The following is an 18,848-nucleotide window of genomic DNA, read 5'->3' as shown; positions in this document are numbered from 1 at the left end:
TACTATATCCACCAATCAGCGTATCCCTGACAAAGATAGCGATCCAACCAACTTGTATGCATTCTTTTCTACGAATCGATCATTCTCTCCTTCTTGAAAGCTCGCTTTAGTATCAAACTATGCATTGAAAATTAAAAATTAAAAATTGGATTTTATTTTTAATTACAACGAAAGGATTTAAAATTTCGTCTCGATTGTCCAAATTTCAATCTTCAATGGATAGTCTGATACGAGCTTTGTAGAGCTCAATGAATGAAGATTAAAATTTGACCAACCAGGACAAATAAATTTTAACTCTTTTTATTCTAGTTAGTCAAATTCCAATCTTCCATCTTCAAATATGTAGTCTGAATACAAGCTTGTAGAAACTACACGCGTGTTTCAAAAACGATTGGCCTTCTGCTGATTGTTGCGCTACGGTTCGTTGTAAGGTTGTAACGGCAGCGCGATGCGATTTGTCAAAGGGAGCGGTGCGCGTGTGTGGGATATCCAGGCGAAGGAAGGAATGTAAAGGATTCGACGAGACGAGCAAAAGTGCCGTCCGCGGCGAGCCATTTGCGGGCCATTGACAGGCGCGTTCGAATGCGCTCGCCGCTCCTAGCATTTCGGCGCGCGGCGACAAGGAGAACGTTTTAGCTCGAGGTCGTCGTTTCGTGCTTCCATTAACGTAATCGTCGTACAACAAGTACAGGCCTGTTCGTTGGTTACTCCCTTCGTTCTTGTCTCCGCGTATTTCTCACTACGCGTCCCGGAGTCGCAGCTGCGGAGGGAAAAAACCGGCTGATCATCACTCACGATACATCGAACTACTCCGAACGGCGATATATACATTACGCGTATATATGTATCGTGATTTTGTTGTAACTAACCTTACAGTACGCATCTTTGGCGTTCAGCGAAACAAACCTAATTAGTAGTTTGCGAATCTCTCGATTTCACCCATTGCGTTTTCTCGCGAGTGCGTGAAATGTGAGTTCCTTCTTGTTGAATAATAATAAAAGAATCATTTGTTAGAGAAATACGTACGTCATGTAAGTATATTTATCCTCGCGGAAGATAACATTTATAGAAAACCACAATTCAGGATTGCGAAATTTATTTGTTACGATCTCTCTCTTGTACAAACGATATATTGTCAATAGAACGATTATTATTTGGCGCTTGATTGTTTCTGATTATTTCATATAATTGAACGATATTCAAAACGTATGTTTACGCTTTGAAACAACAATTATACAGGCTTGCTCAGAACATTTGTTGCACATGTAAAAGCAAATTTTATTGCATTCCGTAAAAATTAGCATGCTCGTAGAAATTATATCGTGTATAGACTAAAATTTACTTAATAATTCATTGTTAAGTCGTTAAACAAACTTCAAGTTTAGTTTCTTTGTTAATATCTACATGCAAATGTTTTAGTGCAATTAATGCGATAAAGTTGTGCATTTTCAGCTCATAAGAAAAAATTAGTAATATTTCTAATGTAGCATTTTGCCAACCTGATAGCATGTAAACAATTTCATTTGGCTATATTGTCTCGAAAAAGCTTTACTATAGATGCGAATGATGATAAATAAACATTTGCTTTCTTAATTATAAATATGTATCATAAATGTCTTTTGATTATTATAAATATTTGCCAACAAAATTAAATATACAAAATGTACATTATGTATATAATTTTAACAAATAAGATATACATTTTTACAATTAATATGCAGATAAAAGCACTTTAGAAAATGTATGTATATGGTATTTTTTAAGAAATTAATAAATAGAATAAAATGCAAGATTTATTAATGCGCTTGATGTGTATTTGTCTCTACAAAGTGTGTACAATGTATTAATATATTGTATGACAGTTGATGCAATATATTGGTAACCCACTTGTATCAAACAAATTTTATCTTTTTTATGATAGAATTTTGACAGCAAGAATAAACTACATTAGATAACAAAAATAAATTATGTTGCAAATTGAAATTGTTTCCTGCCTATATGTGTAATAAGTTATGTTACTTTGTCAAATAAATAGCAAATTTGATATATATATATATATATATATATATATATATATATATATATATATATATGAATGATTTAATAGCAATAGAATGCCACCAAGACGAGTGGAAGATGTGCCTGTGAAGAGAGTGGCAGCTGCTGGTTGTAAGTTACCGGCGCAACTGCCAGCGGGAGAAATTCTAACTGATATTACACAGAATAAATGGAGATTGGGGAATACCATTGGATATGGGGGTTTTGGAGACATATACTTAGGTAAATATTTGTCTATAATCTATTTGCATTTAGAGTAATTTAACGTTAAGAGTAATTTGTATCATTTTATGGATGTATAAAATTAAATATAATAAAATTGATTTTTTCTTCATAGCTTCTAACGATATTACATCGCCTGTCGACCAAAATGCCAAATATGTTGTAAAAATTGAACCACATAACAATGGGCCATTATTTGTTGAAATGAATTTTTATATAAGAGCAGCACGTAAACACATGAGTAAGTAATGCATACATAACATGATTTATGTTAATTTATCTAAAAAATGAATAAAAGTATGATTGATGTTTTGACTTTTTTTTTTTACAGTTGAAAGTTGGTGTGAATCTCAAAGAAAGAGGAAAATTGGTGTTCCCACATATGAGGGCTCAGGCTCTCACATTTATGGAAATCAACGATATAGGTTTTTGGTAATACCACGATATGGTATAGATATTGGAAAACTATTTCTATCACATAGGAGAAAATTGCCAACAAGATTAGTTAACACACTGGCTGTACAAATGGTAAATTTCACGCTTGCGATGAACATATGTAGATTATTGTACAATCTTATTTGTGATTATTTACAACTTATAATCTTTTTTTGCAGTTGGATGCATTAGAATATATTCACAGCAAAGGATATGCTCATGCAGATATTAAGGGACCAAATATCCTATTATCATATGGGGATGGGATAGGAAAAGAAAAATCCCAAGCATACCTTGTAGATTACGGACTGGCGTATCGTTTTCGCACAGGAACTGGTGAACATAAGCCATTTGTACATGACGAGAGAAGAGCTCACGAGGGCACTTTAGAATTCACATCACGGGATGCTCATCATGGAAGTACGTTACTTTCACTGGATCACATTACTTTCAATGGATATTTTGGCAGATTTAGAATCATTTATAAACCAGTATAAGTACAACTGTATAAAGAATATTATATTATTTAAGAAACTGATAGAAACGTTCAAACGTTCAATTTTAGTACAAAAACTTTGAAGTATGAAAATTATTGGATGTTATTAGAAATTACTTTAAATTTTTAAATTTTGTTAAATAAAATACTTTTCAGCACATTCAAGGAGAGGAGATCTAGAGACTTTAGGATATAATATTATACAATGGTTATGTGGAAAGTTGCCTTGGGAGAAAAGTAGTGACAACATAGATTCAATCATGGATCCAGAAGAAGTTCATCGACAAAAAGAAATTCTTTTATCAGACTTATCTTTATTTATGAACAAATGCTTTCCTTATAAAAAAACACCACCAGGTTAGTCCAAATATCATAAAGTAAAATCAGTAATGTCAAAAAAAAAAAAAAAAGAAGAAATTAATTCAAATTTTCTATATTATTTTATACTGTTACTCTTTTTTTAATACATTGTTTTATAAAAAATATCTATCTTTTACAGCCGCAATTATGAAGTATATGAAATATGTGACCGAGCTAGAATTCGAGACCAAACCCAATTATTCCTATTTACGGAATTTATTTGTACGCAGTGGCAGCCAAGATAGCAATATTCCTACATGTCTCTACAGTATGAAAGAATCCAATGAAAATCTTACAAGCACTATATTTTTCGAACGTCCATATTTAAGAGAAAGGAGACCTTGCAAGCCTGTAAATGGCGAGGTAAATTTCATTTCAAGTATCTAATAGTTTTTAAACTTACAGAATTGACTATATTGTTTTAATATTATTTAGATTCGAATAACACGAAATACGCAGCCTAAGCATCCAGTACAGAATAAAGAGTTTAGCTGGGAAGCAGTATTGGCGCTGCATCCGGATAAATTTGCAAAAATTAGTACTCAACCACCACCTTCGCCTCTTACCCCGCCTCTCACACCTCCATCATCTTCACCTTCACGACCACCATCTCTACCGACGTACGCAATGCTAGACGTACTTCGTAAAATGAAGGAAAGGCAATCAAGTTCATTTAGACATAAAGGAACACCGAAATCATCGGAGTGAGTATTCAATTTTCATGATTATATATTCAAATATGGTATACATATACGTTTACGAAGTATATATATTTTTTTACTCATGTTATTTATATCTTTATTAATCGATTATCTTTTGAATTTTAGTAACGAACTCAAACCAAAATGGATGACACCCGCGATGGAAGAAGTCGCACGATTAAAAAAAAAGATCGAGTCTCCTGAGCTTGTAGCCAATTCCGAAAGCCCACGTGTAACACGTTCACGTATGGCGAAGATAAAACGTAAGAATGATATATTAAATTATTACTTAAAACAGAAAAACTAGTAAAATTTATAGGGTGATTTCCGCCATTCTTATACATTTAATCAGTAGTATTATATTTAATCAATACATTACAATTAAAGTGTATATATTTCCTAATTTCTATGAACTTGATTACATTATTGGTATATTAACAAATTGATTCATACATATTATTTCCACAATAATTGCAAAGATGTATTTTATAATCATAAAAATAATATAAAAAATTTTAATAATCTTAATTCGAAAATTTAATAATCTTAGTCCGAAAAATATTGATAATACTCTTTTGTTATTGAAAAATTATTTCCACAAATTTTAGAAAATTTCTTATAAACGTGTTTATATAACAGAGCAGTGAACGTTTTTATATCCTTTTTGAGATTGATGGATAATATATAACTAATCATAATTATATATTAGGACTTGGAGTTAAGAAACAACATAAACGGAAAAAGGACAATTCGATCGAAGTTACGCATAAAAGAAAAAAAGTCTCATTTTGTTAAATGGACCTGGTTAGTATTATGGAGATCAAATCTCTGAAAATGACACCATCTGGAATATATAATCAAGTATTATTCGGACAAAATCTCATCCATCGACATGATGTTATCGACACACATCGCGCTAATTTGTTTAAGACTGCTTCATCATGATGATTAATTCTTTGATCATGTTAAACGATATGTATAAGATTTCTAAATAGTTGTATAGCGAACAAAATAGTGATAAAATATTATTAATGATACTAAGTGACTTCCTGCTAGGAAATTACAGAGATTCAGTAGGATTAATGTGTTCGTATATAAAGACATCAACTATGGATGTCGTAATATTCCTACAAGACATGATGTCTGTTACATAATTTAATCGCACAAATGAAGTTTGCAATTGAATCATTAGGCTGAATTTATTTAACATTAATATAATATGTTGAGAAAGAGAGAAAGTATGTGTATGAATGCGCGCGTGTGTGTTATATAATATTATAATAAAATCAGTCAGATTAAATGTATGTATGTGTATGTATGTGTTTCTTCCTATATATTTACAATCAAACATTATAATTAATTTAACTGAGGTTTGTGTTCGACAAAATATATAACGCAAGCAATATTATAAAATTTCTAATGTCCCAATCTCTTGTCTTCTACAAGATGATACACAGTATTTAGATATACAAAAGCAAATTGATATAAAATAATAAAGATAACTACATGATGATTACGATAAATAATTAGACATCACAAAATTTTTGATTTATAAATATTCTTGTGCAATATAAATCATAAAGAAATGTCAAAGGAAATAACGTGGATATTGAATGCATCATGCTATTTGTAAAATCTTTTTTTTATAATGATTGTCCTCTCCTATCTAACTGCTCAAAAATCATAAAATATTAAGAAATTATTCACTCAGATATTTAATTCAATTAATTTATGTATTAATTTCTTCAGCTGTATCAATTTCATGCATAAATCGACGACATAAGAAGAAATAGATTTTTTTTTGCATTATGTACATGCATATTTCCTTTGTTAAAGTCACAATTGTAAATATTTCTCTTCATTAGAATAATTCGTTCTGCTAATTTATATAAAAATGTATTCAAAGATATTATAATTTTTATAGATTAATTTCTACAATGACATGTGCAGTAAGCAAAACTGTAGATATAACATATGTATTTAGTTTATATCATGACATTTAAAATTTATGCTAGCGTTCAGAGGATAATTCAATATTATGAAGGAATAATAGCAAAACATATGATAAGATTTTGCTATTTTATATACTGTACGAGTGAAAAAGATTCACTAATTTTTTTTTTTTTACTTAATGGTATAATTTCTGAACTTATATTTGAAAATATTACAATATGATCTATTTTATGTCATTATGTGATCTTTTATTTCTGACTTTATAATGTGCGTGTTTACACAAAATATTATTAATTGATGTTTAATCATTGTTAGCGCTTTTCGTTGTCGTGATCCATTTATAGATTTACGTTACAATTTTTTTACGATACAAATTTGTGATAATTTATTTATATCATTCTAAGTTATATATGTACCTGTGTCTCCTTTCTCTTCCTAATATCGTTATTGCTCGAATTTATAATTGTCATCAATCATCTATATTTGTATTCTATTTCTTTACGATATTCCTTCCTTAGCTTTATACTTAAATGCGAAAATAATAGATAATCTATTTCCAGAATGTGCATTCAAAAAATGATTTAATGTGATTCCATATGAGATTTTTTAAAAAATCAAAATTTTTTCTGAATAAACATTCTCTCGAAGATACTTTATACATCCAAATATACATTATTAGATTACTTTGTACAGGTATATCTCACTGGCAATAAAATAGACTTTGTAATAATCAAAAACAGCGTGATAAGACCGTTCGTTTTCCTAAGTGTCGCTGAAGATTGCGAAAAAAACTACTATTATTATTTTATATAAGATGAGTTCAATTACTTAAATTCATGCGAAAAATGTAACTAAGATCACAGAGATGTAACTATTAAATATAATAAAAGAAGAACTATATGTATATAAAATATAAACCGTATGTATATACATATATTCGCGTCGGCATTGTATATTTACTGCTCAATATTTACTGCTCTATATTGTCTATGGCTACATTATATTGCGAAATATATCAAACAAATATATAGAATAATTAACAAATTTATATTTTTGCATGCAACAAGTTTACATCACATTCAAGTTATTAAATAATTATTATGTAATAATAATAATAATAATAATAATTATTATTATTATTATTATTATTTTTTTTATTATTATTATTTAGAAAAGCAGCAGCATACAAAAAGTACTAAGGACTCTGTTGGAAAAAGATGAACTAATAACTCGTTAATCTTTCTTTTGAAAATTAATAAAATATTAATACAATGTGTTTTTTATTGATAAAGATTTATATTTCAGTTTTACTTTTAGTATAACAAATTTTAAATTTAATTAGTATCTCCCACAAGCGTTAACGCGATTTAAAAGTGCTTGTGGGAGATACTATAAGTTATGTAAAATTTACGTAAAGAAAAATCTCAACCTAAAATAATTCAAGATTAAAAAAAGATACAGGCAAAGGATAAATTTCGTGACGAAAATTTTACAATTATTCCTGCTTAAGATTAATAATAAAAAAGATTGATTTGGAATTTAAGAGACAATTTTCGGAAGGTAAAAGAAGTGTCTTAAAATTTTGGAGTTGATGTTTATTTTGTGAAATTCAACATAATTTCGTTCATGGCGAACATTAAGGAGCAACGTCCTAATGTTCAGGGAACGCATTCTCCATTCATTCCCGTCGTCGAATGCAACGGCGAACGTCGGCGGTCTAATAATAGAACGGCGGCGATTCCGTTGACGTATCGTGCCCCTAATATACATACGCACGTGTAAGTGCGTATTCCACGCTTCTTCGAAGAATAAACGCAGCCACGCGCGCGGGGACTCTCGAAAGAATGTATAACTATACTTTCACGGTGCCCCGGGTTTTGAGCAATATCCGGGTATTTTTCGGAAATCTTTCGTTTCGATGTCACTCATCTTCAATCGTTAATATTCCACGCTTTCAAACATCTCATTGTCAGATATAAATCTATCGAAACGTTACGTCCTATTTTAGACACACAGTTTCAAGGAATATTCAAACAGTCTGCGATAACAAGACAACGAAATCATCATTTAATCTGTTAAAATTAAGACTTCATGGATCCTTTAGAAAGATTTGTTTAAAAAATATTATATAATTTTATAGTCATGTAATTATCCTTTAATAAAATTTTCTTTTTTTAGATATAGATAAAAATTAGTCTATGGAAAAAAAAATTCAAAATCGAGAAACAGTTTCGCCAAATTTAGAGAAATGCGTCCATTGGTTCGCCGGATCATTCACCCTCGATGATTTAAAACCTCAGCGTGGGTCTTCCGTTATAAAATGTTATTTTTATTCTTATACAATTTTTTAATAAAAAGTTTCTTTTCTTTTTTCAAATATAAATCAAAATAAATCTATGGAAAAAAAAAATTGAAAATTGAATGATTATTTCGCAAGCTTCAGAAAAATGCGTTCATTGGCCCACGCGATCGTTCACCCTCGGCGATTTTCGGACGACGCGCGCGCGCCGCCGATCGCGTCAGTCGTCAGTCGCGCTGCATCCTGCGAGCGTGTTGCACGTGACGTGCGTACGGAGTGCAACAGCGTCGGTGCTGCCCGAATCCGACGTCGGTTTTACGATCTCGCCTCCACCCTCCTCGGGTGAGTTTCGGCGCGCCGGTCCTGGTTGTTCCAGTCTTCCAGTCCAGTCGCCAGTCGATGGTGTCAGTCGCGATCCGTCCGGCGCAGCGCGTTCGTCTCTCGCTCGCGTTCGTTCGCGCGGGAGTCCGTTCACCCTTGTTCGCCGCGCGCGCGCGAGACTCCCCTCGGTGTTTTCGAAAGACAATGTTGGTCCCCGCGCGTTCATGGATGATGTGCCGTCGAGCGTGTTGGGAGCGATCCGACGAGACGTCGTCGCGCGACGATCGCTGCACGTCACGCTGCGAGTAAACGCAACGCTCGACGAAAGACACGAGATTACGAGAGATCGTCGCTGCGGACGCCGCGATGGGCAGCGAGGTGGAGGCTGCGTGCGCCAACGCCGTGGACTCCGACTCCGGCTCGGTTAGTTGGGAGGATTTTTTCGGTGAGCGATAGTGCAAAATATCTTATTTTTTTCTTCCCTCTCATATTATTTATTCTCGAAACTCGTGGTCCCGAGATCGACCGCGCATGCGTTCGCGCGCGTGCGCCTACGGTCATGTATGATGTTACGGTTCCTCCGTCTTTTTCTTTTTTAACACGTGTTTTGAGAACTATCTTATATTTCGTATATGGCGCCGAGGCAAATAAAAGTGCGGGCACGCATCCTCGAAACGCAAACGATCCGAATTAATGCGCGTCTCGAGGCTCGTCGCGCGCGTTTATTGCATTTAATGACGCGATCATTTTCTTTTTTCTCTCTCTCTCTCGATCTCTGGAGCGGTTAAACGTCAATTTGAAATGTGTGTAATCGTGCAGATTTCCCGCGTTGTACGCAAGATTTTTGTGCTTTAAAAATATTGAAAAAATATTAAAAGAAAAAAGATATAAATAAAGATAGATGTAGTAGAGCTTCTGAAATAGAGAGAGAAAAGATACACACAATCTATGATAAATTAAATATAATTATAGTAAAAATATAATAACAATATAATTAAATTTATTATCGAATATATTGAAGCATGCGAAAGATACAGCTGTATTCTTATAAAAATCATAATTTTTCTATATTAATGAGGGAAAAACTAAAAACATTTGCACTTTTTAAAGAGGATAAGCCTGAAGCGTTTATATATTTTGGAATTTTTTTATCATCAAAATATTATTTCATCAATTAAATATAATCATGAGTACCATAGCGTAAAGATATTCGACTTTTACTTTTGTAAATATTGTTAGAATAAATTATAATGTATATAAACAATGTATACGTCATTAATAGCAGTGTTCGGCTAGAGGTCTTAAAGTGTCAGTGAGACAAGATAAACAAATCAACATAATAAATATTTAAACTTTTATGTAGTACACAAAATCCTAAGATATTAGAACAAATTTTTAAAATTTTTGACGACATTGTATTGAAACAAAAAAAAGTATATTTTAAAAGAATTTTAAGTTTATAAATATCTTTTTTCAATAACCATTTCGTCAGAAATCGTGCACTTCCCGCCGACAAAATTCTTTGGCGAATTCAAAATTGCAATCCTCTTGATAAAAAGAAATTTTATTAAATGAATCGATATCTCTTCTCAGAAGCAAATGTTTTTTTTTTTTTTTAATTTAAATATTCTTCTACCGTGATAGAGAGCTTTTGAAGGTTCTCGCACTCGCCTGGCACTTCTCTTTAATTAGAAAGTCTACAGAAAATATATGCCATGGAAAATATATGCTATTTCGTAATGACAAAAAGCGTAATTGAGACATTACGCGCGCAGAGAACGAGGCTCCTGTAAGAAGGTCGAGAAGTTAACTCGGGGAAGTTAGTCGGCGGGATTAATCGTCTGTGAATAAAACCGTCTCTAAATAAAACCCGTCGGAGAGTCGCAATATTCTCGCGCACGGATCTCGTCTATTTGAAATGTATATAAGTAGCTAATACTTATAAAAGAAAAGGAGGAGTGAAATTCGAAAGGGACCGTGGAAATAAAATTGAATATAACGCTCGGCCGGAAAAAAATCCTCGACTTTTCGCCACGCGAAAGTTTTGCGACTCCGCGAGGATCTCGCTTCGGCACGTTCGACTACTTCCAAGGGACAAGTGGCGCAGAACTTAAGGATGCAATACCCGGCGTGTCGCAAAAAACCGCCGCTTTGCCGGATGCAGCTTAGAGTGACGGCCGAACGAGCGTGCGTTCCGTGCGTGTATTCTTGCCCTTTTACGCTTCGCGTCCGCGTCTCAACGAAAATTCGAGCATTTCAATCTCTCTCTCTCTCTATCTCTCTCTCTCTTTTTCTCTCCGCGCGTCCGGATCTCACCAAAAGTTGCACCAGTCTTTTCGACGGTACAAAAACGGCCATTATATCGCCGTACTTTGGAAAGTACATTAGAATATGTATTGTGACTCGCGCTTTCTAAATATGGTCACACGAAATATGTAATGCCTCTAGTTTCTCGACATCTAAATGTCGAGGGTTCAAGTTTCGTAAAACATTAGAGACTTTATAAAGTTCTCGAAGCCCTATAAATCACGAAGACTTTGTTAAGAGTGCTTTAAATATCCGTGTGATAGAGATTCGGGTCTCGTAAAACTTGAAATTTCGGAGAATTGAAACGTTATCCATTTACGAGCAGGAACGCAAGAAGAAAGACAAATTACATGCACACATATACCCTATGTGGCAATCGCTCTCGTAATTCCGCGTGCATGCTGACGATGAGACGAATGAAAAAAAAAGCGCGATCTCGATGCGCGACCAGTCCCTCACCGAATCGAGGAATCGCGATCGCGCGCGCATTTAAACGCGGCGATCCTTCCGCGAGGAGCATTTCCGCGATTCGTTCGGAATAAATATCGGCTTTTGTGCAATGGACATTCCGGCACGCGTGCACGACATCTCGGTCACACCAGACCCGATACTTACGGTCCTGATAGCGTGGGCTTTACCGTGGCGTAGGCGTGCTTCTTGCTCCTCTGGTTCTGTGACCGGGGAGAGAACGTAACAAACGCCGGAAATCTTTCGATCGCGAGAGTTATCGAAACGTTAATGTCGCGCTGCGACTCTTTACCATTTGACAAACACGCGAGTACGTCTCTAGTATCGTTTGACAATTATTATTATCAGCATTGTCGATTTATGTCTGTCTTAGAACTTAGAAATATACTGTAAAAAATGGACTGAAATTTCAGACACTGTGTATTTGCACTGTGTATCAGACACAACCTGAGTTTTCTGATAGAATGCTGTCTGATTTTTCACACACATTTTTTTGAATTTTTAGAAAAATGTCTCTGATGATTAAGACAAATTGCTCTAAATTTCTTTTCAGACATCCAGATCTGAAAATTCAGACAAAAATGTCACTTAATTTGTAGAAAATTTTTTACATTGTATCGAATATCCTTTTAATGGTTTTTTTTTTGGACTATTCTTTGATTGGACTTTTTTTTAAATGAAAATTTCGAGGCGTCAATAATTTTTCATAATTAATTGTGGAAAAAAAAATTGGCTTATCATAATTTAAAATTCTGAAAAGTCAAGAAAGTAACAAACCTTACAATTTTTAGCTAATTTTAAGTGGTTTACATTTAAAATTTTATTTTGATATAATTTAAATTTAAGACTTATTGTTAGTTACAATAATATATATGTTGAAACAAATAATGATTTCTCTCGACGTCTTCGCTAAGGAAAAATTGACTTTAAATTGACCAAAAAAATAAAAATCGTCAAAAGGACATATCCTGCATATAGAAATTAATTTACTAAAGTCAAAATAAATGTATCAAAAACTCTTAGTAAGAAAAATATTATAACATAATCATCTATTAATATATATATATATATATATATATATATATATACACATTCTCTATAACAATTTTTTTCTCATAAAGCATAAAGAAATTGAAGAGAAATTTAATCATAGGAAATGAGATCGTATACAACAGACAAAGATTATGTACACGCATCTACATTTGTATATAGCGTTACAGAAAGATATAATTAATTGTTAGGATTATTAGAAAAGGCTACGAAAAATATTATAACATACGATGCGTATAGCAAACAATTTTTGTACATTCAAAAAAGTTTGTGATCTGCACACACGTGAATGGGTAGAGGGGAGATATAACGTATTCATGCGACTATTTGCGAAAAGTCACGCGATGCGCTTCTTCGAGGCAGGTTCTCTTACGCGCGTGCTATGTGCCTCCTGCGTACACGCGTGTACGGTCAGCTTAGATCTTCATCTCAGACGCCATTGAACTTGATTTCCCGCGGCCTCGCTTGCACGTGCAGAAATTTTAAAGGAGAATCACATCGCCCGCGGCGGCGCAGGTTCGCTCGCCGAGACCGGAACGTGTACATCTCCGCCGAGAGTAGAGTCTCCTCATCTCTTTGCCTTCTTCTATTTAATCCTTAAACAGATTAACCTCGCATGCGTGTACACAATGTAGCGTTATCAGCGACGGGGAAATAGGAATGCACAGAATCGAAGAGTGTTACATCGATATCTAATTTATTATAATTTTATTAATCAATTTTATTCAAATTTTTTATTTTTTTTCTATTTTATTATTCAGATTTTCTATTCTTCTTTTATTATTAATCTTTATATTTATATTTTTTTTTATTAATTTCCTTTGAAATGGGATTTTTTGCATCCCGAATAAAAATTATTTCAGTAAAAAATAAAATAAAATAAAAGAAATGAATGTAGAGATTAATAATATAAAAATATAGAAAGTTATATAAATTAAATAAACTAAAAGAATTAATTTAAAAGAAAAACTAAGAATAATATTTACCTTGTTTTATTAATAAAAGAATAAGTTATTAATATTTTAAAATTTAATAAATTATTTTACAAATTGATTAGTTTTATATAAAATTGATTAATTTTATCTTTTTTTTTCGTGATACGGCTTCAACTCTCTAATCAATATTCATAAACTGAAAGGCATAAGTCTAACATAAAATGCATATTGCGTTGTTATAATTCAATCTTTTTCTTTCGAAATTTTTATTCGACTGCTTGTTGATGAGAACAAATTATTCTGACAATATTAGAGACTGTTTCCCGCGATTTCTTTGTTAGCGATGATGTGAGTTGCCGGATATCGCGTTATCTAAATAGGATCATCGTACAGTCCTTTTCCTTTCCGCGCGAGTCGACATTCGTCGCTTACCCATGACGGGGGAAAGAGGATGTTTATGGGCTTTGTTCTTCTTCGCGCGAACTCGTATCTCTACTCTTGATTGCACTCGCGCCCACGCGAAGCGCAATACGATTTTCGCCGCGCGAGTTATCGTCGCTCGTTTCATTTTACGTAGAAATATATGAATCCTCAACCCCTTTCACTCTTCAATGCTCGCGGGAATGATTGTACGAGTTAGGTATTATAATAGTGACGTAAACAATCTCGTCTATTTCTCTCTTCGTTTAAACAGAGATTTATTAACTCTTTGTCAAGAGCGAAAAACATCTGAACCTTATAAACTTTGACGAGATAGCCCGTTCGATAATTCTTTCATAACTTAATGTATCGACGTTTTTTCCCCGTCGATCGTGCATGCCTTCCTCATTAGCGAAATTGAGGAAACGAACGAGCTTCGAAGCGGACATACGATAGAGCGTGTGAACGAACCTTTATCTCGATTCTGCTGAAACGTATAAGGGAATCGTAGCGAGTAGCAACATTAGGCATCTCTGCGACTTTAACCCCTCTCGGTTAGCGGAGATATCCGGTTTTATATGTGTGTGTGTGTATATCGATACACACATACACATATAATACACATACATACGTAAGTCCGATCGCGCGAACGAGGAAGGAGCTCCGACCTGTGTATGTCGCCGGATCGAGATATGCGATCCCCTCTTCCGCGCCTGCTCCGCTCGCGCGGTCCACGACAGCTGAATCCGGAATCGCCGCGCAATCGAGATCTGACGGATAGATCGGCCGACACGCTTCGACCCTTGACCCGCGGCGTCCGTCCACGAAAGGCCGCTCATTCTCCCCTCCTTTCGCCCTTTTCTACTTCCTCCTCTCCGTCGAAAGCATACATATTTTCCATGATATCTAGTTTTGACACTTTGACCGTTGCGTCCAGCATATGCGGAGGGAAAAAAAAAAGTAAATGTGGAGAGCACGCGCGAGAAAGTGTTCAGAGATAGTATTTTTTTCACGGAGCCAAAGTAAATGGGACGCGTGTGTCACGAGACATGTAATGAGATTCCGGCCGCTTGGACGGCCAATATGTCGAAACATGACCGGAATAATTAACTTGAGTTTACGCATCGCCACTTGTATATTTTGACGAATGTCACGCGTGTTTCCCTAAGATTGCGAAAGTTCGCGACGCGACAGTTTAAATACTGATAAAACGTGCGGAAACCGAGTCGCGTGAAAGGCGACTCTATGCACGTTCCAGATATTACCGTCCGTAAGAGAATTCCTTGGAAATGCATTTTTTTTTTGTTAAATATATACCGTGATCGCGAGAAAAATGATTTAACAACGATCTCTTGTGCAGAAGCGCTTCTGTTTATCTTTTATCGTTTTTTTTTTTTATTATTTCTTTTTTTTACGATAAATAATCAAAATGGCCAAGACTCGAATATCGAAAGTCGTAGAAAGCGACTCGATATTCTTGAGAAAAGTTGACCTCCTCTTACTTCGAGACCAATCGATTCGACATTCGTGGGTGGGTCGGGAAAAACTAGCGGCGTGTCGCCAACGTGCAACGAAGGTGCGAACGTACTCGTAAATCGTGCATTCTGTACACGCGCGTGATCGTTATGCCCTCGTATGAGCTGCTAATCGGCACGAGCAATCTCTAATCTTGGCACTTTCTTGCCGCATAAACACTCTGCTTCTCTAGAAATTTTGATAGCGACACAATATTGTTCCTCAAAGCGCAGATCGAGAAAAGCCTTCAACCCGTAAAGTATGGGCTTATCAAAAGAAACTTAAAATCACGTTAAAACAGATAAAAGGAAGATATATGTATGATAAAGTTTGAAAGGGGATGAGAAAAAGTCTTTCTTCTTTTACATCAGTCGTTTTTTAATTCTTTGATTTGTGCATCACGTGTTTCGTAACGTGAAGCGTATACCAAATAAATTTTATACTCCAAATAAAAAAACTGTAACATTTAAACAAATAAAAAAAATAAATATGGCTTAATAGTTTATTTTTTAAGTATCAAATAAAAAATTCATCTATATTTCAATGTTAAATCTTTGTTTATTTTTTTGAATAGTGGAGAAGATAAAATATTCACAGAATTTCCCTATATTTTTTCGATAAATTTGTTTATATAATTTATTGAACAGCGTTTTTAATAAATGAGGTACCTACCATGATCTTTTTTTATATCAGTTTATATCTCTAACACTTGAATATATCTGGTTACAATATATTTATATAAAGTACTACAGCAGCCCACGCAACTGTAGTCGGAAAAGTACAACATACTTTATTCGATCGGCAAAAAAATATTGTAAAATGCGCGCGAAAGAATATCGCAAAAATTTACCTTAATCATAATGAGAATTTGAAAACCATTTGGATATAATAGTATGTGTCAGACTAAGAATTGTGAATACGCTCCGTATATAACGTTATCAGATTCTAAGATAACGGGACGTTATTAATATCTCAGATATATCACTCGCATAACTACGCGGCAGGATTTACACAGTTTATGAATATCCGAATGCCTACTGTAGCGAAACATCAGATCCGGACGTTGCGCGCGCGAATTAAATGAGTCGGCGTCGACTCGCGCGACATACGACTCGCGTATAATTACGCGAGGTAGTTGATTTAGAGCCGCCCGCGGCGGATTTACCTGTGTCGAGTCGCGGGAATCGCAAATGGAATCCGTGCCGTATATAATTGGCCTGTCGGCGCTCATCTGACTGATTAATTTAACTGCAACGAGGGCAGAGGCAGAGAGCTTTTAACGAGCGTTAGGTACACATGCAGAATGCATTCCGCATAATATCCAGAGAATATTAACTGAGAAGAATTGTAACTGTTCTAGACATAGATCAAGAGAGAGAGAGAGAGAGAGAGAGAGAGAGAGAGAGAGAGAGAGAGAAAGAGAGGGAGATGTAAAATTGCATACTCGCATTGGACGCATTTTTTACATTATTAAAGCGAAGAAGCGCGTTAATGCGGGGGCAGAGGACGGTCACGTGCGTATAGACACACATGTAGAAAGAAAGAGAGAGAGAGAAAGAAAGAGAGTGAACGAGGTAGCGGAACGGCCGTTTCCTAAGTCGCACGTGCGCCGCCGAGATTGCATTTCTGGGAAGGTGTCGCCTTGCACAAAGCGATACTCCCGCGTGCCAAAAGGCCGCGACCGGACAGCCTGAAATCAATTTGCGGCTCGCAAATAACGCTACGCCGCACGCATTGTGATCTCCCATCCGGCGCGCGTGTTTCGTACCGTTGAGTACACGCATGCACAAAGCTCGCGACACGAATATACTACTACTTCATTTAAATATCTTAATTTAATTGCGTCTTTTGATATCTAAAGGTGTAACATTTTGATGTTTATTTTTTGTTACTAGATCGAGTCTTTTAACAAAAATATATTCGATTATGATTTTTTTTTTTCGAATTTTGCCTTCTTTAATTCTCGATTTTTTATCGTTAATTAAAGTACAGTTTAGAGAAGAAATGCATTTCATCATCAATCGCATAATTAAGAATCATATGTGAATTTAAATAAGCAATATTTTTTAAGATTTCTTAAAATTATTTTTACAGCGTTTTCAATATATGAATTTTTTCGTCTATTGAAAACGCTGTAAAAATAATTTTATGAAAGCTTAAAAAATCCACTAAGCAGACCAGAGTGGATTTATTCTCGAGCGTTTAATCGTCGAAAAATTTACTTTCTTTCCGGATACAAATTATTCATAAGATAAAAACCATGGCTACAGTTCTCGCGTACAATGATTCGATGAGTTCGACGATGGAGAGCACGACTGACACTCCTTCGTCTCTGGAAGGCAATTGTCAGTCGGCTAACGGTGAAAAGCGCGCGTTCCATCGAGCTCGCAACAACATCACGTTCCGCTTCCTTTCCATCCCGTTCCTTTCATGCAGGACCACCGTGGATGCAAGCGCGTATTTCCGTAATCAGTTCCTCGCCGCGATGATCGGGAACGGGTTGCGGATAAACGAGATCTCGGATGGCAGGCTCGCGAACAGGACGCTCGGCACGTGCGGCTTTTCGTTCCGGGAGAAGATTGACCGACGTTGTCGATAAGCGTATGGAATTTCATTTATACCGGCTTCACTCACTATTCTCTCCTTTATCTTTTAATCAACTGTGTTTCTCTCTCGCGCGTTTTTCCCAACAGACTTTGACAGTGTTGGAAAATCAGGTTATCTATGAGTATTAAAAAGGATTAAACTGGTCTCTCGACTCTATTTCTGTTTAGTCGTTTTTCTTGGAGAGCAGTTTCTCCAAGTATGATGTACGGGGTGTCCGACAAGTCACACGCCCTTTTTCTGAGATGTAGATTCTAATAATCAAAGAAAAAAAAGAAAGAAAATAATGACAATTATTAATACCGAGATTCATTGACATATGGTTTTGACACGTCTAATAATTATATTTCCTTAATAATTTAAACAGATCTTATTAACAGAATTTTTGTGAAAATTGAGATTAAATATTTCATGTTTCAACGTTTTAAAAATCAATAAATTGTAAAAAGGCATTACGATTTCTTTTTATATACGATATTTTTAAAGATTTCCTATATTGACGTAACAGGATCTTTTATCTTATCTTTTATTTTCTTCTCTTGAGTCACCCTGTACACGTGATTTCTGGTCGCGCGAACACGTGGGAGGTGAAATACATCGCTTGTGCAGTGGCGTAACAGTAAACAAAGAAGGACGTCTCGCGATCGAACCTGTTTGGCCAACGCGTTACTCAACGAATGCAATGTATATTACGGGTGTGAATT

At 34.9% G+C, this 18,848-nt stretch overlaps 3 protein-coding genes across 4 annotated transcripts in view; 2 read left to right on the top strand and 1 right to left on the bottom strand.

Moving 5' to 3' along the window:
• Positions 1-18,848, bottom strand: part of LOC126852344 (calcium/calmodulin-dependent protein kinase type 1-like) — a 54,439-nt gene that overhangs the window by 17,190 nt on the left and 18,401 nt on the right. The gene's annotated exons all lie outside the window — the stretch shown is intronic.
• LOC126852264 (serine/threonine-protein kinase VRK1-like) lies at positions 407-7,142 on the top strand. Its single transcript, XM_050596890.1, has 10 exons — positions 407-1,031; positions 2,108-2,280; positions 2,396-2,521; positions 2,612-2,808; positions 2,895-3,135; positions 3,368-3,568; positions 3,711-3,934; positions 4,007-4,275; positions 4,399-4,535; positions 4,982-7,142. The coding sequence occupies exons 2-10, from the start codon at positions 2,115-2,117 to the stop codon at positions 5,065-5,067; spliced, it is 1,647 nt and encodes a 548-aa protein (XP_050452847.1). The 5' UTR covers positions 407-1,031; positions 2,108-2,114; the 3' UTR covers positions 5,068-7,142.
• The window catches only part of LOC126851981 (uncharacterized), a 42,658-nt gene continuing 32,636 nt past the window's right edge, over positions 8,827-18,848 (top strand). The window contains exon 1 of the mRNA XM_050596401.1: positions 8,827-9,290. Within this exon, the coding sequence (XP_050452358.1) occupies positions 9,212-9,290 (79 nt within the window). The 5' untranslated portion in view covers positions 8,827-9,211. The remainder of the gene's footprint in view (positions 9,291-18,848) is intronic.

Source organism: Cataglyphis hispanica, chromosome 1 (genome assembly GCF_021464435.1).
Source record: "Cataglyphis hispanica isolate Lineage 1 chromosome 1, ULB_Chis1_1.0, whole genome shotgun sequence".
Classification (NCBI taxonomy): Eukaryota; Metazoa; Arthropoda; class Insecta; order Hymenoptera; family Formicidae; genus Cataglyphis; species Cataglyphis hispanica.
This window is presented reverse-complemented; position numbering and strand designations above follow the sequence as displayed.